Source organism: Mustela erminea, chromosome 11, assembly GCF_009829155.1.
Source record: "Mustela erminea isolate mMusErm1 chromosome 11, mMusErm1.Pri, whole genome shotgun sequence".
NCBI lineage: Eukaryota > Metazoa > Chordata > Mammalia > Carnivora > Mustelidae > Mustela > Mustela erminea.
Genome location: NC_045624.1, coordinates 68,320,041 through 68,341,724, shown reverse-complemented (window position 1 = coordinate 68,341,724; position 21,684 = coordinate 68,320,041). Strand labels below are relative to the sequence as shown.

General features: G+C 42.3%; 1 protein-coding gene across 1 annotated transcript in view; it reads left to right on the top strand.

Annotated features, from left to right (window-relative positions):
* ASB4 (ankyrin repeat and SOCS box containing 4) overlaps positions 1–21,684 on the top strand; it is a 63,418-nt gene that overhangs the window by 3,158 nt on the left and 38,576 nt on the right. Inside the window, exon 2 of the mRNA XM_032304876.1 lies at positions 7,111–7,410. Coding sequence (XP_032160767.1) covers positions 7,111–7,410 — 300 coding nt within the window. The remainder of the gene's footprint in view (positions 1–7,110; positions 7,411–21,684) is intronic.

The window sequence follows — 21,684 nt, the reverse complement described above, 5'->3', positions numbered from 1 at the left end:
GGGTGGCTCAGTGGGTTAAGCCGCTGCCTTCAGCTCAGGTCATGATCTCAGGGTCCTGGGATCGAGCCCCGCATCGGGCTCTCTGCTCAGCAGGGAGTCTGCTTCCTCCTCTCTCCCTCTGCCTGCCTCTCTGCCTACTTGTAATCTCTCTCTGTCAAATAAATAAATAAAATCTTTAAAAAAAAATGTGGGTTTTGTGAGGAAGGCAGAACCAAGCATCTGGAAATTCACTTCTGCTTCCTCATCCCACTGAATAGCTCCCCTAGCCCACGGGACAGAGAGCGGAATTCCAGAGCTTAGGTTCAAACTGTGGGTCCCACCCAGCCCCAGCACCTAATAATGATTGTTATAGTTGGGGAGCCCTTGTTTTATTTTTTTTTAAAGTTATGTTAAACTTCATAATCAAATCTTCAGAAAAAATCATGTTTTACTAATTGAAGAAGAAAAAAAAAAAAAAAGCCCGTCTCACACTTTAGAAAGCAAACATTAAAAACATGCCGGCTGACATTTGGGATAACTCCTGGAGGACAGCAGGGACATGTGTCTCTAAAGCAAAAACAAGCAAGCAAAATTCCATCTACCAGACGACGGCCTTAAAATGGGAACGGCGTGAAGAAAAGTTAGATACACAAACAACTTTTTAACTGCTACACGCAGTAAGTAGCTGCAAAGTCAAGGGTTGTTAATGATAGAAAGTTTACCATGATCCAAGGGTGCAGTATCCAGAGTGAACACAGTATCTGTAAGAAAACCCGAAGCTATTCATACGGGCTCTCACTAGTGACCCCTATACTAGAAATGTGAACATCCATAAAGCTGTTTCCAAAGGCTTTTCCAACTACATATTGCGATTCTCTTTCAGATGTATGAGCCCTGGTGTGTTAACAATACAGGCAGAATACCGTACCTCTCTCGTGGGGTATGAAATTCCCTAGTCAGCAAGGTTAATCAGAGTCTTTTATTAATCAGTGTAATGCACTTTAAGCACTTCGTTTATGGCCCACAGCTGCAGGTTCTTTGGTTGGTAGTCATATTTTTAATTAAAATAACCAATGAGTGATTTCACTGGAAAACTTTCTGGCAGGGGTTCTATCTACTTTACTAAGTAACAACTGCCTTCCAAATATCCTGAAAGCTCTTACTTCCACTCTCTTAATGAATAATCTCTTTATCACCTCATTTTCCTCTTTGCCAGAAATCTGTTCTCCTACAATCCTCTTACCATCCTCGGGTTCTTTTCCCTTCCTGGGTGTTCAAACTTTTTTCTTTCTTTTTTTCTTAAGTTTTTGTTTTTGTTTTTGTTTTTGTTTTAATTTAATCGACAGAGAGAGAGATAGTGAGAGCAGGAACACAAGCAGGGCAAGTGGGAGAGGGAGAAGCAGGCCTCCCCCGGAGTAGAGAGCCCAATGGAGGGGTGGGAGTGGAGGGTGGGGGAGGGGGTGGCTATCCCAGGACCCTGGGATCATGACCTGAGCCAAAGGCAGACGCTTAAGGACTGAGCCACCCAGGCGCCCCTCAAACTTTTTTCTCTTAAATGTTTCATTTCAAGCTGGCTTTTTTCCCCGCTCTCCTGGGGGAGTTCTGAGGTTTATCCTGAAAATGTTAGCTATTAAAAGATAGCCAAGAATTGTGCTTTCGTCTGTAATCCTTCGGTACTGTGCAAATACGTGGACACAGGCCGAGCAAATGTCTGCTAATCCAGCGCGAGCAGCGTGTGTAACCTTTGGCTGTAATAACAGGCTTCTCGTGTGGGGGGTGCTTTGGACTCAGAGAACATTGTAGCTGATCACTGTTGCGCAGCCCAGGCTTAGCTGAAAGTTTCCCAGAGAGGTGAACACCCCCAAACACAGAGCAGAGTCAATCCCTTCTTCCAAGAGGTGCCCTGAACACCGACCTTCTCTCTTTACCGTATTTCCTGAGCGCAGGGCTTCCTCCTCGGCTATGCAGGCCTGTCTCTGGTTTCAGATTTAATTAAACACACGCACACGCGCGCACACACACACACACACACACACACACGATCACTCCGAATACCTTTGTAGGGGTTGAACTTCTAAGATGCTTTTAGAGCTTTTTGTGTACAAGTCCTGTTGGTTTTGGGGGGCGGAGAAGCGGACAGTCAGCCCGTCACCCGCGGCGGTTTAAAGACTTGGGGAGACCAGAGATTGGGTTGATCTGTCCGTACCGGTTAGACAGGCTCGAGCGTTGTGTGCTCCTTAATCTTATCCTTATTTGTAAAGCGGAGACTTTGTCAAGACCCTCTCCAAATCCCCTGCGTGCCGATAATCTGTGATGTTATGAAGGGGAAATGATATAAACAGATGATGCGTCACGGTCTGGGCAAGGTGAAAAGTGACTGTAGATGCTATAAATCCATGTGGACATGGCCTGCCTTTGAGAGACTGCGGGATTTTTGCCCAGGACAGGATCTGTAGTCTCGTCTCTGTTAAACTCCTGGCTCAAGCAGAGTTCCTCGAGCCATTGCTACTGGAGCACTGCAGACCTGCAGGGGGCAGGCGAGGTGAGTGGCTCACAGTATTGGGGAGGCAGTGGCTTCCTGACTCCCCTCTCAGGGGCTTTGTTCCCAGGTTCCACACCCCCCCCCCCCACTTGTGCCCATCTGAGCACACAGGGCAGCCTGCCATCTGCAGAGGGTAGCAGAGGGGACTCTGAAAAACAAACGCTCAGAATTAATCACACTCTAGGCCTGGAAACTCTGGGATAATTCTGCCTTGGAAAGAAGGAAGAGTGTACAAAATGAAGATGTCCGATTGGTTAGTTAGCTGTAGTTCTGTTGTGCTATGACTGTTGCAGGCTGTACTTAGAAGGCAAACTCTGATGTCTTGGAGTGTCCGTAGCAATACAACATTTTAATAGGTGTTGCCTCACTGTGGTTTCTGAGGATGGCCTTACCTCGGGTTTGGTCCCCAGAGTGGGTAAGTGAGGTGGAAAGGACACTCTTGCTGCTTCCCACACTTGGTACAAAGCGACCTGTGGCTGCAGGCTCATAGCCTCCTTGCTGTGGGCTGCTCTGTTCTCTCCAGAAGACTTTCCCACTATGCCTGGGGTCGAATGATCCAGAATCTCAGCCCCACCCCACTCCCCACCGCACATACACACCACCACCAAAAAGTTCTGCTGCGTGGCTTCAAGATACACTTCAGTGGGCCGTGATCTGTATCTGACAATCTGTCTCCTTCCGATTTATTCAGCTTCTAGGGGCAGCAGCAAAGGTGTCTTGTTGCCAACCACCTACACACATTTCCATCTAGGAGGGGTGACTGGTAGGCAGAAGCTCATCCGGGGTGGGCTGAATCCCAGGACCCAGCTGTCTCCGAGGCTGATTTACTGGTTGAAGATTATGACCAAAGGAACAGGCGGAGGCAAGGGACTGAGAGACTAAGGACGACTGATGCCTGGAATAAATGGGGCAGGAGAGATTCTCCAGGTGCTACCGGGAATTTAGGAATACAGCATCCACCAGCAAATGCATTTCCATATCAGAGATGTGGTGTAGTGTAGATGAATTCAGGATCTGCTTTCTTTGCTCGTGATTTGTGAAGTAGGACGGCTGCTAAAACCTCTTCTGCTTCCACAAAGACAAAGACAGATGGAAACCCTGCATTGCAGATATCCTGAGTCCATTAGCTTGGACTGAGGCAGGCGACTTCGGGCTCTGGCAGGCTGAGAAAGTGGCAGTTTTCTCATCTAGAAAATGAAAGGCTTGGACTGGATAATCTTCCCTCCAGCGCTAACATTCTGTGTTTTCTTTGATTTTACATCAAAATGGTGTTTTCTTAATCAGCTCTCTACTGCTTCCTTTTCTGGGATCATTTTTCTTCCCATTGCAGAAGCAGGCACGAGTTTCCAATCAGTGGGTGCACAGAGCTGCCAAATGTTTGCTGCTAATCAGCAGGCAAAACGTAGTCCAGTTTCCAGATCTGGAACCAGCTTCTTTCCAAGACAGTTAGAAGAGACTGGCTTTGCAAATTGCTTGTTGAGGAAATCTGAGCGTTAAAATGACTGATTAAGTACTGGTGCTAATGTGATTCATTCATTATCAAAAGCAGGTTGCATACCACAAAGCCTGAAAACTCTGCTTGGAACAGAGATTCAATGCACACAGCTAAATAAGAATGTATAAATGGGTACACACACATGCAGCATGTATGCCTATCTGTTTACACACACACACACACACACACACACACACACACACGCACATTACAGGCACAGGGTTGATAATTCCACAGCCCAGACTGTCCGTGATGCTGTTTGTCTCTGCCAGAGAAAAGTCCCTATCAATGAACCCCTTCCCTTCACAGTGTCTGGGATCTCAAATTAGTATCTTAACACTTAGTTCTATTAGTTGAATCGTCAAATGGCCTTAGAATTCTGAACAGAATGAGAAAGGGGTGTGTGTGTGTGTGTGTGTGGTATGTGTGCATGTCTATGGTGGAGAGCGGCTTACAGAAAAACAAACTTCAGCTGGGTTCACTCATTCCCTCAGAATTAGTCAGCATCGTGCATTGTGCACGACCCTGTAATATGGTCTTTGAAACTAAATTATCTTTCTGCCTCTGAAGAGGGGACAGTAGTTTATTTTAATTTTACTTATTTTTGCAAATAGGGATACACGCACAAGGCACTGAATTTAAAAGCTCAAAAAGGAGGCATCTGAGGACGAGTAAGTCTATGTCCTTGTCTTTCAGCCCCTAGTTCTTGGAGGTCATTGCTCTAACCAGTTTCTTGTTTGCAGGGCTGATAAATATTTTCACATATGATAGCATGTTCTGCACACTGATCAGCCCTTGCCTTTCTTGCTTGGTAATATATCTTGAGATTTTCCCGTATCCATACACACAGAACTGCCCTCTTCTTCATAACGGCTGTATAGTATTTGATTGTATGGACACACCAAAAAAAAAAAAAAATGATTGTATCATTTCCTATTGATAAAGATAGAAATTGTTTCCAATTGTTACCCATTAGGATACCATACTACCCATGTTGTAGTGTGGTGCCTGTTCTTACCCACAGGCCAGGTTATTATAACCCCTGACAACTTCATACTCTTCACAGACTTTAATGCAGGTGGTGTTCTTGGAAGTTGTGCATTACAACGACCCTGGGTGGGGGGTGCCTGGGTGGCTCAGTGAGTTAAAGTCTCTGCCTTCAGCTCAGATCATGATCCCCCGGTCCTGGGATCGAGCCCTGCATCGGGCTCCCTGCTCAGCGGGGAGCCTGCTTCTCCCTTTTTCTGCTGGCTGCTCCCTCTCCTTGTGCACTCTCTCTCTCTCTGTCAGATTAAAAAAAAAAAAAATACAGTGGTCCTTAGAGAGAATTCTCTCACGTGAGTGCTTATACTTGTAGGATAAATACCAGGAGTAGCACGTATGTGACGTTTCTCACTTAAATGAGAGAATTTTAATACCCAATCGTCACGCCCCCTTGTAATGTGGTCCTCAACCTCCAAGGGCCCTCTTCGGTGCCCAGAAGTATTCGCAATATTCTGGATTCATTCTGGCCTCATCTACTCAGTAGAGAATACAACTTTCACCCCTTTTGTTTTGGACACTGCAGTTTCATTAATGGAGCTTAAGACCGAGTTAGCTTTTTGGCAGCTCCGTACCCAGTTGGCTCCTTTTGAGAATTCTGTCAACTCAAGTCCCTAGGTCTTTTTTCAAATAAATTAGCATTAAACTGTATTCCACTTACCCTGTACTTGTATAGTGGAATTTTATAAATTATTATAAATTTAAAAGCAAACTTCTGATTTATCCATGTTAAAATATATTTTGGTGTTTCAGCCCTAGAGTCTCTTCCAAGCTGCTGGGTTATCTTACATCTGCATCTGGGGGGGGCCTCAGTATTTTATCTTTTTGAACCCATTTTCCATTACCCACTCCTACTGAGCTTAATATTATGGCTCTAGGTACTGACATTGGAAGAAGGTTTATAAAATTATGTTTGTTATGGCTTGTGAGACATGTAAGGGAGAGAGGGGGAGGGAGGCGAGAGAGAACATTTCCAGCAACTAATGGGAAGAATTTATCTCAGATCTCAGCTCTAGGATCAGCCATGCTTCTCCTGAGCAATTAATTTGTGTATAGCTTGTGGGCATAGTTAATTGTGCAATACATCATGTTTTCCTATTTATTTTGGCTGCTAGGAAGTGCAAAGGCAAATTTGCAATGTGGCTCTAGTGTATAGGGCAAGGTTTATATTTTGTGTACCGATCTTACCCTTGACCACTTTTTATTTTCCTACCTTATTTTTTTCCCTTTGCCCTTAGATCATTTTAAAAATCCTGTATTGTGTAAAATTTGTGAGTTGCCTTGAGTTTTTCTTCCATAAGAGATATTATAAAAACCAATAGGCAGACACATAAAAATCTTCGCAAGACAAATTTTTCTTTTTGAAGATTTTATTTATTTATTTGACAGACAGAAATCACAAGTAGGCAGAGAGGCGGGTGGGGTGCCGGGGGAAAGAAGGCTTCCCACCAAGCAGAAAGCCTGATGCGGAGCTCGATCCCAGGACCCTGGGATCATGACCTGAGCTGAAGGCAGAGGCTTTAACCCACTGAGCCACCCAGACCCCCCAACAAGACAAATTTTTTAAAGACATCAAATACATTCATACCTCTGATTGACAACAACAGCAGCAACTATAGGGCAAAAGAACCATGATGGAATAAAAGGTATAATCTTGTAACTAACAGCTTCAAAAACATTCAAGGCAATGACTGAGAGTTAAAACAATAAGAGTCTCATGTAACTCACCATGTAAAGTAAAAATGTGATTCCATAAGTGAAGGTGTCAAACTCAAATGTCTTTAAGGGTCAGGAAGAATCGGTAAATAATGCAACAAGGTAATGGAAAATGCTAGAAACAGAGAGACTCAAGAGTGCCTGTCCTGCTCAAGATATCCAAGCATGCTTCTAAACTAGACATTTGCAGACCCACCAGTTACTCGTTTGCACTTCTGAATCACTCCTCCCCCCTAATTTTATGAATGTGACCAAAGTAACAGATTTGTAAAAATTTTCACAAAACAGAGAAAAATCCTAGGCCAAAAACTTAAACTTTCTTTCCTTTCTTGTCCAGGTTACTGGTTGCCTAGTTATAAGTTAAAGTCTTCCTGGGCAACGGGCTTGCATCTCTCTGTCTTGTTTGGTCACGTGGAATGTCTTCTGGTGCTACTGGACCACAATGCTACAATCAACTGTAGACCCAACGGGAAAACCCCCCTTCACGTGGCTTGCGAAATGGCCAACTTGGATTGTGTTAAGATCCTCTGTGACCATGGAGCAAAGCTCAATTGCTACTCCTTAAGTGGACACACGGCTTTACACTTCTGTACAACTCCTAGCTCCATTCTCTGTGCCAAGCAATTGGTTTGGAGAGGTAAGACTTTCTGGGTGTCTGACATGGTCATCTACTTGCACACTCATGGTTGTGAAACTTGGTGATCATTACTTTCTTCAAGTAGTGTAGTAGGTATCCCATTTATAAGTCTAAATACCTATATATATATACACATATATATATGCACACACATATAGATTTATAAATTTATATATTTATATAACTATATAAATGCACGTGTTGGTCCAGGTGAATTCAGTGATGATCACATTGGACTCATTATTTTCTTCATTGGAGGAGGCTCATTAGTTTACACATTTATTTAACAAATATTTTTTTAGCTCTTATGATGTGTCAGTAAATGTGCTAAGTAACTGAAAAAGAAAATAGTTTCTGCCTTCAAGAAGATATATTCTAGAAGGGGAGAGAAATGCTAGCAAAATAAATTCATAACTATGTAATCATAAATTGGGAAAGGAGCAAAATAGGGTGTTGTGAAAGAGAATATCAGGAGTAAACTATTTGAACATGGATGACGATTCCTCTAAAGATATGATTTGTGAAGCTGAAACTTTACGAATGAGAGGGAGTGAGCCATTGAAAAAGGAGTCAAGGGGAAGAGAAGCGCAGGTATAGAGAAGAGCGTGGGCAGAGTTGCTAAGGAAGCAAAAAACCTGGACTACTCAACACATGGAAGAAGACCAGTGTGGTCGGAATATCACGGGTATGGGGCGGGAGGGGGGGCCACGAGGGTAGAGGAGAGTGCCACATGATGGCGTTGGATGTGTGGGGTAATAGCTTGCTGGGTGCCAGGGCATGAGGTTTAGAAATGGAGGCACAGAAAAGTTTTAAGCAAGGAAATGACACGGCTTAATTTTTACTTAAAATCATTATCCTGACGGTAGGCAGAAATAGAATCGGAAGAGACCAAGAAGGGAAGCAGGGAGACCAGCAGTGAAGCTATTGCAATGGCACAGGTGAGAAAAGATGGTGATTTGCACGAAGGGGCAAACTTGGATACGAAGATTAGAAGATGGGTTTGCAATATTTTTTGGAAGCAGAGGTAATAGCATTTAGAGATGGATTTTATATGGATGAGTGGAGAAGGAAAAAGAAATTTCAAGTATCATTGCCAGGTTTCTGGCTTTAGAAAGTGGATAGATAGTGATGCTATTTTTTAAAAAAGGTTTATCTATCTATCTATCTATCTATCTATCTATTTGGGAGCTAGAGAGCTCTGAGAAGAGGGGCAGAAGGAGAGGGAGAGAACCTTAAAGCAGACTCGGCGCTGAGCATGGAGCCAAACGTGGGGCTCGATCTCACAACCCTGAGATGACAGCCTGAGCCGAAACCAAGAGTCCTATGTTTAATTGACTGAGACATTTTTTAAGATGGAGGGACTTGAAGAAGAATCGTGTATGTGGGAAAGATCACTAAATAGTTTTGTTTTTTTTTTTTTTAAGATTTTATTTATTTATTTGACAGAGATCACAAGCAGGCAGAGAGGCAAGCAGAGAGAGAGGAAGGGAAGCAGGCTCCCCACTGATTAGAGAGCCCCATGCGGGGCTTGATCCCAGGACCCTGAGATCATGACCTGAGCGGGAGGCAGAGGCTTAACCCACTGAGCCACCCAGGTGCCTCCACTAAGTAGTTTTTTAGGGGAGACTGGCTGGCTCAGTTCGTTAAGTGTCTGACTTGATTTTGGCTCAGGTTATGATCTCAGAGTCCTGGGATCAAGCCTTGAGTCAGGCTCCTGCTCACTGGGGAGCCTGCTTGTCTCCCGCTCCCTCTGCTCCTCCTCCTGCATGCGGTCTCAAATAAATAAATTAATTAATCTTTAAAAATTAGTTTTCGAGGCATGCCTCGGTGGCTCAGTGGGTTTAAAGCCTCTGCCTTCAGCTCAGGTGGTGATCCCAGGGTCCTGGGATCAAGCCCCGCATGGGGCTCTCTGCTCAGCAGGGAGCCTGCTTCCCTCTCTCTCTCTGTCTGCCTCTCTGCCTGCCTGTGATCTCTGTCTGTCAAATAAGTAAATAAAATCTTTAAAAAAAAATTAGTTTTCTAAAGGTCAGTTTATAGAGGTATAATTCCACACACACTAAAATTCAGTATTTTTGAGAAACACGTAGTCATGAAACCATCATCATGGTCACTTTCAAAAACTTTCCTGTTGCTCTTTGTAGTTAATGCCTTCACTGGACCCTCACCTCCAGCAACTACTGGTCTGTGCTCTGTTCCTATAACTTTGTCTTTTTCAGAATGTCATATAAATTAAATTATACAATATGTAGGCTTTGGGTCTGTTTTTTTCCTACTTAGCATAATGCCTTTGAGATTCACCCATGTGCTTACACTCACCAGTCTGTCAGACCTTTGACTGCTGAGTAGTATTCCTTATATAGACATAACACAGTTAATCAGCTCCCCTGTGGGGGGACTTTTGGATTGTTTCTAGTCTTTGGCAATTCTGGAAAAAAAAAAAAAGCTGATATAAACATTTGCGTACAGATTCTTGTGTGGAAATGTTCTCATTTCTCTTGGGTAAATACCCAGGAGTGGGACTATGGGTCTTGCGATAAATTTATAAGAAACTACTTTCCCCTTTTTCAACCTAGTTGTACATTTTGCATTCCAACCAGCAATGCATGAGTTCAGTTTCTCTCCATCCTTGCCAGAACTTGGTGATGTCAGATTAAAAGAAAAATTTATTTCAGCAATAATAGGTATATAATAGTATCTCATGGTTTTAATTAACATTCCCCTAATGACCAAGGATGTTGAGCATGTTTTCAGGTATTTATTTCCCAGCTGTGTATTTACTTTGGTGAAATATCTGTTCATATCTTTTGCTCCTTTTTGAAAATGGGTTGTTTGCTTTCTTATTATTGATTTGTCAGTGTTCTTTATATATTATGGATACTAGCCCTTTATTAGAAATGTTTGCAAATATTTTTATTTTTTCTTTGACTTTTTATTCTTCCTGTCTTTAGAAGAGAAGAAGTATTTAATTTCAATAAATTCAATTTATTCATTTTTACCTCTTATGCCTTATGCTTTATGTGTCCTAGCTAAGAAATCTTTGACTAACCCAGGAACAAAGATTTTCTCCTGTGATTCCTTCTAGAGGTTTTATAATGTCAGGTCTTACTTTTAGGTCTTTGACTCATTTTGAGTTAATTTTTGTATATGGTATAAAGCACAGGTGAGGTTCATATTTTTATGCATGGGTTAATTATCTTATATATACAATTGTTTCAACATCATTTACTGAAAAGACTGCTTCTTCTCCATTGAGTTGCCTTGGTATCTTTGTCAAAAAGCAAGTGGCCAGATATGTATGGATTCTCTGACTTATGTGGGTTTTTTTGTTTGTTTTGTTTTGTTTTGCTGATGTTCCACTTGCTTGATTGCTGAAGCTTTAGATTAAGTCTCAAAATCAGAGTGAGTTTCCCCAGATCAGTTTTAAACACGAGACGTTTCAGATCGCTCTGAGACTCCAAAGTGAATGAGTCAAAGCTGTACTTGACAAAACGTATGGATTGCAGAAGAGAGCTCTGGACTAAAGCTGTAAGTTTAGGAATTGTTGTTTAGGAATTGTTATAGATTGTATTTGAAGCCAAGGGAGTCAATGAAATCACTTGGATAAAAAGTGTGGAGAGAAAAGAGAAGGGAGGACCAAGCCCTGATAAATTCTTACATTTAAGATGTTAGTAGGATGGAGACGGGCCAAAGAGAGTGAAATGGATTGGTAAGTGGAGTGAGAGAGAGCCCAAGAGCATTTTTGGCATCAGGGGGACTAAGAAAGAGGCAGGTTCAAGAAGGAGGAGGTGGTCAGCTGTATCGATGGCCACTGAGAGATTTAATTAGATGTTCCAGAGATTAAGTGACAGAATTATCACTGACAAAAGCAGTTTGGGTGAATGGTGGGTGTAGAAGCCAGATTCGAATGGTATAAGGTAGAGAAGGGAGGAGGAAAAGCGGGGATGCCACATACAAACAACTGTTCCACGAAGTCTGGCTGCACACGTAAGCACGAGAGTCGCGTGATGGCCGAAGGGGGACTGGGGCCGCAGCAGAGTGTTCTGTAGTTGGAGATAAAAGGAAATGGTTGTGTGCCGAAGGGAACGATTTATAGAAAGCCAACAGTTGAAAACGCACAAGACAGGCTAACTAAAATCTTAGAGGCTGAGATGGGGGGAAATCCAGGGACTGTGCCTCAGTTTTAACCAAGGGGCCAAAGAAAAGGATGGCGTTAAAACGCCAGAGTGTTTATAGATGCGGCCGTGGTGAGATGCAGAGGTTCATATCTGATAACATTGCCCTCTCAGTAACGGATAAGGCAAAGTCATGAGCCAAAGACAACAGCAGAAAGGGTGGAAATTTTGATGAGGGTGAGGAGGGTTGGAAAGGTCATGGGGAAAGATTAGGAGAACAGGCTTAAAGATGCCAGGGTCTTCTCAACCTGTGAGAATCCAAGGGGGAAAAAAATCCATCCAGGTTCCTCTCCTTTGTGCCTGCCTGGGGGAGGGGAGGAGTCTAGAGCAGATACATGTAGAGAGGACTAGGGGACAGTCAGGGCGAGCCACCTGTAGCACGTGGCCATCACCCCCGTTCACACTGACTTACATAGTTCGGGGGGTTTGATATTGCTTTTGCTTATAGTTTAACTCATTCATTAAACTTTTAGGCTTTTAAAAATTTTTTATTGGGGCGCCTGGGTGGCTCAGTGGATTAAGCCTCTGCCTTCAGCACAGGTCATGGTCTCAGGGTCCTGGGATCCAGCCCCACATCGGAGTCTCGGCTCAGCAGGGAGCCTGCTTCCCCCCTCTCTCTCTGCCTGCCTCACTGCCTACTTGTGATCTCTCTCTCTCTCTCTGTCAAATAAATAAATAAAATCTTAAAAAAAATTTTTTTTAATATGTTATGTTAGTCACCATACAGTACATCCTTAGTTTTTGATGTAGTGTTCCATGATTTATTGTTTGCGTATAACACCCAGTGCTCCTATTTTTAAAATTGTTTGAGAGTTAAGACACTATCTATTTGTTTAATTTTTGACTTTTAATATTGTTGCCTTTTCATGGGACTTCATGAACCACAGACTCAGACAAGCTGTTAAGCCTTTCACCTTTCACTGCTCAGAGGCACCGTTGGAGGAAACCTCATTCCCCAGAGGATGTGCTTATTGCCTGTCCCTTTTATCACTATTGACAGAGGGAGACTACCTGGACATGAGAAGGAGTGGAGGTAGTGGGGAGGCCAAACAAGGCTCTCTGTAGGCTGCCACTAATGAATTAGGCTAATAACAATCAAGAAGGAAGAATGGACGTCCATTAAAAACAAACTTGCTCTTAGGTCCGTGGCATCAAAGGCCAAAGTCATAAAGGAAAGAAAGATGAATTAGAGAAAAAAAAATTATTCTGTGTGCAAGAGGCACACAGATACTAAAAGAAAAATGCTGTCACAAAACTGGAAGAAAATATTTGGGACTAGATGGACAAAGGCCCTTTTTATAACCTTCACAAAGAAAGAAATTTTAAAAATTAAAGTAAAAAGTTTAACAACTAAGAGAGAAAAAGAGAACAAAAGACCAAGAACAGATGTAGGTATTTCAGGACCCCCCCAACCAAAAAAGCATATAAACAACAAATCAACATAACATAATGATCACCTGCCCTGATAATCAGTAAAATGTTCATTAAAATGATGGGTGCTTTTGTTGTTATTTATTACATTAACAAAGATACAAATGATAACAATACAGATATTGCCAAACACAGGGGTGTGCGTTCACACATCTTTAATGGGACCTGAATGGGTCTGGAGGGTGAAAACTTTTATAACTCAGGAGTTCTGTCTCTAGGATTTAGGGCTCATTCTGCACCTTTTGGCTCATACGGACTTTCATTATGTAGGGACTCCAAATCAAACTTTGGATTCTTACCTCCAAACAAGGTTATGCATTGAGTCCAAGAGATAGCTGGTAGGAAAGAAAGAAGACATTGATCATGGAACAGAATTGGGCTTATTCGTGCAGTCTGCACAACACTAGGAATAAAGAGACCTTGTCCTCAATCGGTAAGAGTCTTCAACACAGTGTAGTCATACTGTGTTTTATTTTACATTTTTGTATCAGAAGCTTTTGACTGGTTAAGGAATACATTCAAAATATCCAACTTAAAAATACATACACTGACATTTTTCTTTTTTTTTTAAGATTTTATTTATTAATTTGACAGAGAGAAATCACAAGTAGATGGAGAGGCAGCCAGAGAGAGAGAGATAGGGAAGCAGGCTCCCTGCTGAGCAGAGAGCCCGATGCGGGACTCGATCCCAGGACCCTGAGATCATGACCTGAGCCGAAGGCAGCGGCTTAACCCACTGAGCCACCCAGGCGCCCGACATTTTTCATTTTTAAATATATTCAGAGTCACAAAAAAAATTTCTTGATTTATTTTTTGCCTGAAATCACTTATATTACTAAAAACTGAAGAACAGTTGCATGTCTAAGAGAAGAGATTATTTTTGAGGATTTTATTTATTTATTTATTTATTTGAGAAAGAGAGAGAGAGAGAGGGCACAAGTGGATGGAAGAGAAAAGGCAGAGGGAGAAGCAGACTCCCCACTGAGCAAGGAGCCCTACTCGGGGCTCCATCCCAGGGTCCTGGGATCAAGACCCCAGCTGAAGGTGAACGCTTAACCTACTGACCCATATAGGTGGCCTTTAACTCATTGCTATCCCCACTGTATGCAGAGTCATCTAGTTAGGAAGTGTAGGAGCCCCAGATGTGGATGTCTGGCTTTGTGATCCTACATTTGTGTGCGCCTAAGCACAGAGTGTCCAAGTATAGAAGACAAAATCAGCAGAACTAGATGACGTTACTGCAGTTATCGAAGCACGCGTCTCAAAAACGGAAAAACCTGAAGAAAGCAGAAAGATGGAAAAACAGAAATAAAACCAGCAATCAATGAGATTTTAAAAAACTCAGACTTTCAGAAAGGCTTATCCACGGTATGGAATATTATTCTGTCATGAAAAATAATGAAGTCCGGATACATGCTACAATATGGATGCATCTAGAAAATATGCCAAAAGAAATAAGCCTGACACAAAAGGCCACCTAGTGTGTGAATCCATTTATATGAAGCAGCCAGAAGAGGGAAACACACAGACAAAGCAGATTGGTAGTTAACACGGGCTGGGGGGAAAGGGTAAGGGGGAGTAACAGCTTAATGGGCATGGGTTTCCTTTTGGGGGTTGAAAATATTTGAGCAGTTGATAGTGGTTATAGTTTCACAATATTGTGTACATATTAAATGCCACTAAACTGTATGCTTTAAAATGGTTAAAACGGTGAATTTTATGTTATGTGAATTTTACAATAAAAAATTAGAGTGGTGCCTGGGTGACTCAGATAGCTAAGCCATCAGCTCAGGTCATGATCCCAGGGTCCGCTATTTTGTCTGCTATTTTTCTGTTTGCCTTTCTCCTATATGGGGCTCCCTGCTCAGTGCAGAGCCTGCTTCCTCCTCTCTCTCTGCCTGCTTGTGATCTCTCTCTGCAAAATAAATAAATAAAATCTTGGAAAAAAAGAAAAGACAAATTTTAAGCTGTGTTACCTCCATACCATATAGACATTACAAATTATATTGTAAAAAATGCTCATTGACATGGAACAATTTTTAAAAAGAAGTTTAAAAGAGAGTATGAACTGCATAAGCTTATTTTTCTTAAAAACATATATGATTATGCATATTATGAAAGAATATCCAAATTATTAGAGTCAAACCTGATATCGTAGCTAATGTTTACCTATAGCTAAGCAACTTCAAAAAACCAAATTTGTTATTTTAGATCCTTACGTCTAGAATCACACTTTCTTGTTTTTGTTTTTGTTTTTTAAGTGTGGTGCCCAGAAAATATATCAAAAACAAAACACATTGTGAATCAGATAAATGGGGAAATTTTCACCCATTTTATGGATGGAGAAATAGAAGGAAAAAGTAGGGGGCTAGAAGTAGGTCTCCCAGTCTGCAAACCCTAGAAGCCCGAAAGCATCTTGCTTTCTTTCTTTAGTATTTTTATTGTCTTCAGCCTCTGGACAGTGCTTGGCACATAGGAGGTACTGTGTAAATGTTCTCTGACTGATTTGGGCATGGCTCCTGAGGGCACGGATAGGAACTTCTGCTATCTAATAAATAGACACTGTTATGTTCATGGTTAATGAATGAAATGTGGTTTCTGGTCAGTTTCGCCCTCTCTGTCTCTGGGGGGATAGTTGAGGGATGGATCTTCTCTCTCTTGGATTATGTTGTAGGCACTTTGTGGAGAAGTCACATACCTCACTTTGTAGCTGGACAGAGGGAATGGAGACAGCACACAGACAAGGAAAGTGAGTCAGGCTAACATTAAACTCGGGACTGGAGAAGTCCATTAGAGGGAAAACCAATGCCATGGCAACTGAAAACCAATGTAATTTCATTTGCTACTTAATGGACTCTTTGTAGAAAAAAGTGCTCTTTGTGGAAAAGGCTAATTGAGGCCAAAAAATTGCATGCAATTTTCGCTTAAAGGATTTTCCCCTATTTTTTTTTTTTCAATGTTGCAGAGCCTGCTTTGTCCCTATGCTGGATTTTGTCCGCTATTTTTCTGTTTGCCTTTCTACTTAATGCCCCCCATCTTCTGGCCTTTGTTTCCTTTGGTATTAGTATAATAGTGCTCATCAGTTGAGAGGGCTTATTTACCTCAGTGAAAATGTCCTCTCTGTGAATCCTGCATTTCCCTACGAATAAAGAGAGTCAGGTCAGGTTTAGCTGGCTGAATAGCGGTATATTATTTCTACCTATTCCCTTTGGTAAGAGGAAAATGAAAGCTGCTTGCTTTGCTCTGCATGAAGCAAATCCTGACAGTTGGAGGAAAAATTTGTTACTGCAGGAAAGCCATAAAAATTCAAATGTTTCCTCCCAGAATGTAGCATGAGGGCAATGCAAAGAAGACCCTGCCTTTTCAACGACGGTCCCCTGCTACTTGATGTGACGATGACACAAGTTACCCACATGTTAGGAAAGCCCTGTCCAGTGATGAGAACATAGCAAGGCAGAATATCATGGGACATCCCTTTAGTCCAGAACCAGAGATGCTGGCTCGACTGGCATCCCTGTCCCCAGTCGGTCACCCTGCATGTCATTTCAGCTCTGACATTATATGTTGTCATAGCACAAATCTGACCATCCTTGTCATTTGCAAACAACTTTGGGGATTTTTGTCCCATCTGCTGTATGGTTAGTACCACCTGTACAACAATATGAATTTAATCTTTTCTTCAAGTTGACATTACGTTTTAAGTTCAATTTTAAAAGAAACTGGGTATCCCTATAAAAATTGATTTGTCACTGTAAAAAACAGGGCAAGATCCCTTTGTCCTGCACAGAACGTAACGGTAACAGTAAATCACGGGCAGTGAAAATTCTTGACCTCCATCTGCCGAAAGACTCTTCTCTCAGATGGCAGAGAATGCCTCAAAAGCCTCATCTCCTTGTTGTTTTTTTTTTTTTTTTTTCTAGAAACATTGTCTCCGATGATTCTGCTCTGAGTGAGTGAACTTGAAATTTATTTGCAGGTCATGTCGCAAACCTCCGCAGGGCACAGGTACTCCAGCCCATTAAAAAATGGCCCACGTAAGATCACAGCCCACTGTGGGGGACACTGCCATAAGTAGCGTTTCCTGAAGTTGAGGGTCTCTTTAGTGGTGGATTTTAGAAGCATCCCCTTTAAAAGTGGGGGTGAAACAAGTCTGCTGCTCTTGCCACAATGTCAGCTCTGTCCTGGAGGTCCTTGCCAGCACAAAGAGAAAACAGAAATAAATAAGATGTATGAAGATGGGAAAGTGGAAAGCAAAACTGCCATTATTGCACACGATACGTTTGTCGGCTTAAAAAACAAGATAAACAACAAAAAAATCTGAGGTCAAATGGTTAGAATATGTAATTGAGTTCAGCGGAGGTACTGCATTTGCGATCAATACCCACAAATCAATTGTATCTCCATATACCGGAAACGAGCAGCCTGAAGTTATTACGTAAGAAAAGACATATTTATGTATGTTATGAGAAACTTAAGGGACCTAGAAAATATATTCCACAAAAGCATGGAAAAATATAAAAACGGATGAGAAGACCTTAAGAAGATACTACATTCAAGGGTTAGCATGAAAAATGTAGTTCTTAATGACTTCCACCTAAGTGGCAGTCAGTTTCATTTCTTTGCCCTGATGAGTTTGGTGTTTATCTCCATACTGCTAAATAAATACCATTTGTTTATGCATAAAATTGAAAAGAATAGGTAGCAACATAAACAATTTCTGATAATCTGTTTATCATAATGGAAGACGTGGCTCTGGTTCCTTTTCTATACTCTACACCTCCCTTCCCCCATACAAGTACCTTTCTCGTCTTCCCTCCTCATAATATCGTGACATTATAATCACGAGGCTTGTAGTAAACTGGGATAACTTCTCCTTGGTACATTTTGTTTTCTCTGGAGTTGTCTCATTTTTTTGGCTTAGTTTCCTACGGATTATCACTCTTTTAACCCCAAACTTTTTGCCAGTGGTTTTAATCTTTTTTGAAAATATTTCAGTTCAACAGGTATATGGTCATTGCCATTTTCTTACAAAAAAAAAAAAAAATCCCTTCTGGAGCCTTCAGACTTAGATGCTCCAACTGCCGTCCTCCTGGGATCTCCATTCCCCACCATCCTAGAAACTCTCTGGGCCTCTCACCCGTGTCCTGGGTCCTGAGTCTCCCTGTATTTTGGTTTGCTGCCTGTTTTGGCCAAGTACCTCGTTGACTAGATTTCTGAGAAAGGAGCAAGAGACTCCACATCCCCCCAAATGCACTTATCCTATTCTGACATGGCATAGAATTCCAGATGGACCATCATTTTCCTTCAGAATAATGAAGACATTTCTCCATTTCCCTCTAGTTTCTAGTACCTCTGCTAAAAGATCAGGAGCCATTTTATTTCTTTATCTTTTGTATGTGACTTATTATCTCCTGTCTTTTCGTCTTTGGTGTTCTGAAGTTCCATGATGATCTGCCTTTTTTTTTTTTTTTTCCCCCATCCATTGTACCGAGTCCTTTCAACCCCCAAAGGTGCATGGCTGTAAGTCCTGAGAAATGTTCCCAAGTTCTTTCCTTCTGTTTTCTGCATGCTCTGGCCCTTTAATTGTTATACTTTACATATTGTACTTCTTGCACTCTTTCTCTAAATGTCTTGTCTTGTCTCTCCTGTTTTTTTGTTTGTTTTTATTGAGCCCAACACGAGGCTTGAACTCACGACCCTGAGATCAAGACCTGAGCTGAGATCAAAAGTCAGACACCTAATTGACTGAGCCACCCAGGAGCCCTGTCTCTTTTTATTTCTTTATCTTTATGCTTTCCTTCCTGGGAAATTTATTCCAGCTTATTTTTCTCTCTCTTTTTTTAATAGTCTCTATTTACTATATTAAAGGCTTTGTTTAAATTTTTATAACCTTTAGATGTCTGCTGATAGTTAAGATCGAGTAACTAAAAGCTGATTTGAAATCTCAGGGTATGGGTAAGGTTAGTTTAACTATTAGCTTTGCTATGTGGTATCTGGCTGGATCTTTTATTTGAGAAACCTCTGAAATAGTATCTTTGGGTCTTTTCTTTTAGTCTGGTCAGATTCTAAAAAACAAACAAAACAAAACAAAAATCTGTATCTGATTTCTGCCTGGGTTAAGGCCTACTTGCCAGTTTTCTAAGAGCTTTTAAGAAGAAGGGCTGGGCATGGATAAGGAGTACACATGCTGTCTAGAGGGCTCTGTCTTCTCCTCTTGACCGAGCTAACATCTAGCACCTAAGACCCTAATTCAGACATCAGTTCCAAAGTTAATTCTTCCTGAACTCCCTTCAATGAAGTTAGGTCCCTGTGTCACTCTGTTTTCTCCTAGCACGTAGTTTTCCTTGTGGCACTTAAATTTCGTTTAGTCCTTTGATCAGTACCTGTTCCTCCCACTATGTTTCCTGAGAGCAGAGTTTTGCTCAGCATACTGCCGTGTATCTAGTCCTTATCGGTTGCTGGTTGTGCAGCATTCATGAATGTTCCATGGAATGCAGGCACCAGAACTAGGAAGGAGACTGGGGTCAAACCAGAGCAATTCTGTCATCGTTACTGGCAAGATGACTCTTAGTTTATCGTCCGCTGCTCTCCTCGTTTCTTTTCCGACATGAAGAGGGTCTGAAGAAGGGAAAAGTCAGAAGGGTCAAATACTAGCGAGGGAGAAATCTAGTAAGTGGAGAATTTAAAAGTTTACGTTCATGTAATGACACGGAAGGGCTTGGAGATAACGGTGTTCGTTGAGGCATGGGTGCAGAAATCAGAGTGGAGGGGAGTGATAATGAAAACGGATTGTGAGTGTGAACAAACCCACGGAGGAAGAGTGTTTGTGGAGAGGAGACAGCAGGGCAGAGCATGCGGGAAGTAGGGTTGAAGACTGCCTTCTTTTAGATGACAGAGACCTGAGCATTTACAAAATGGGTGAGGGGGGGAGCCTGGGTGGCTCAGTGGGTTAAGCCGCTGCCTTCGGCTCAGGTCATGATCCCAGGGTCCTGGGATCGAGTCCCGCATCAGGCTCTCTGCTCAGCAGGGAGCCTGCTTCCTCCTCTCTCTCTCTCTGCCTGCCTCTCTGCCTACTTGTGATCTCTCTCTGTCAAATTAATAAATAAAAACTTTAAAAAAATGGGTGAGGGCTGGACACGGAGGACAGAAGAGGAGGGGGGTGTCATTTAGGGTGGGAGGATTCTGAGAAGTTTGGGAAATGAGATCTAGAACCAGGTAAGGGATCGACACTCTAGAGAGGACAGCACCTGTTTCAGTGTAGCTGGAAGTCTGGGTAAAAAGGGAGAAGATGGGAATTGATGGGCGTGGATGGCTTTGTGACGTTTCCGTCTGAAAGGCATTTTCTATGTAAAAGAGGAGGTGAGCAGATCTGAGAGTGGGGAGAGAGAGAAGAAAGAGTTCAAGAATCGAGGAGGTGGAAAAAGTTTGAAACAACCCTTATGGAGACTGGGGGAATAAATCAGGCAGAGAAAGAGAATCACTGGATGGCTGACCGTCTCGAGGACCCAGCTGAGTGTTCTCTTTGACCCGATGGTGGTAGTGGGCTGGTAGAGTTGGCAACTCAGCGGGACTGTGATTTTTGCTAGACAGCTCTCTGCCACTTGGCTGTGGGTACCGAGACAGTAGCTAATTGGGTTCATTCATAACACCAGGTGGGCGCTTGGAAGAGTCGGAGGTGGTTTAAGGTTTTGGCAAAAGGGTTATTGAAAAGACGGAATATGGAAGTAAGCTGGGTAGGGAGAGGAGGTGAGTCAGGAACATCTGCTGGACAAAGAGAACACAGACAGGGGTTCTAACAAAACCAAGACACAAAGATAAGCAGCGATGGTCAGAAAATTGAATGTGGGAATTTGTAATTTCTGGACGGATCCGTTGAAACTAATTACTCGGCCCAGGTATGACCCTGGGTGGGAGTCACAAGGTCAGTGAATGGGAGAAAGTAACTGGAGGGAATGAGATCGGGACACTGAAAGAAGAGGCCACTGGGTGGTCATCCACGTGGTTGTTAAAGTCACCCAGAATTTGCGTGGCGAGGGATAATGTGGCTCAATCAGCCAAAATCTTCAGAAACTGACAGGGAGATAAGTGTATTCAGGGAGGAGGGCAGGTGGTCTAGATTAAAAAAAAAAAAAAAAAAAAAAAAAGCAGAGCCCTAAAGAAGCTGAGATGTTCTTTTCATTTTTATTTATTTTTTCAAGAGAATTAGGGAGTAATTGGAAGCAGCAATGGGGAGCCCGACATATGAAAAAGAACACCCAGCTATATGCGGCAGGCCAGAGTTAAGCATCCTGCATCCTTTCTTTAAGCTCAGAACAGGGCAAAGCTAGTTGGGTTGCCATGGTGACCAACGCCCTGTCTCCGGGCTCATTAATCCTGTGTTCCAAACGAAGCACTTAGCAATAGCTTCTGACTAGATGCAACAAAGCTCTGCATACTGAAAAGGGCACATTCATGGTAAGCCGGGGAAAAAGGTTTTCAATTTCATTCATTAAACTTGAGTAAATAATTTAATATCTTTGTGCGTCAGTCCTCCTAGCTAATGAATAAGGATAAATGCTTAATGGAAAATCTAGTCTAATAAAGTTAACAGCATCAGCTTTACATATAAAGGAAATTGATGTTGCCGGTCTATATGCATATAAGGGGAAAATGGAAAGGAAAATAACATATA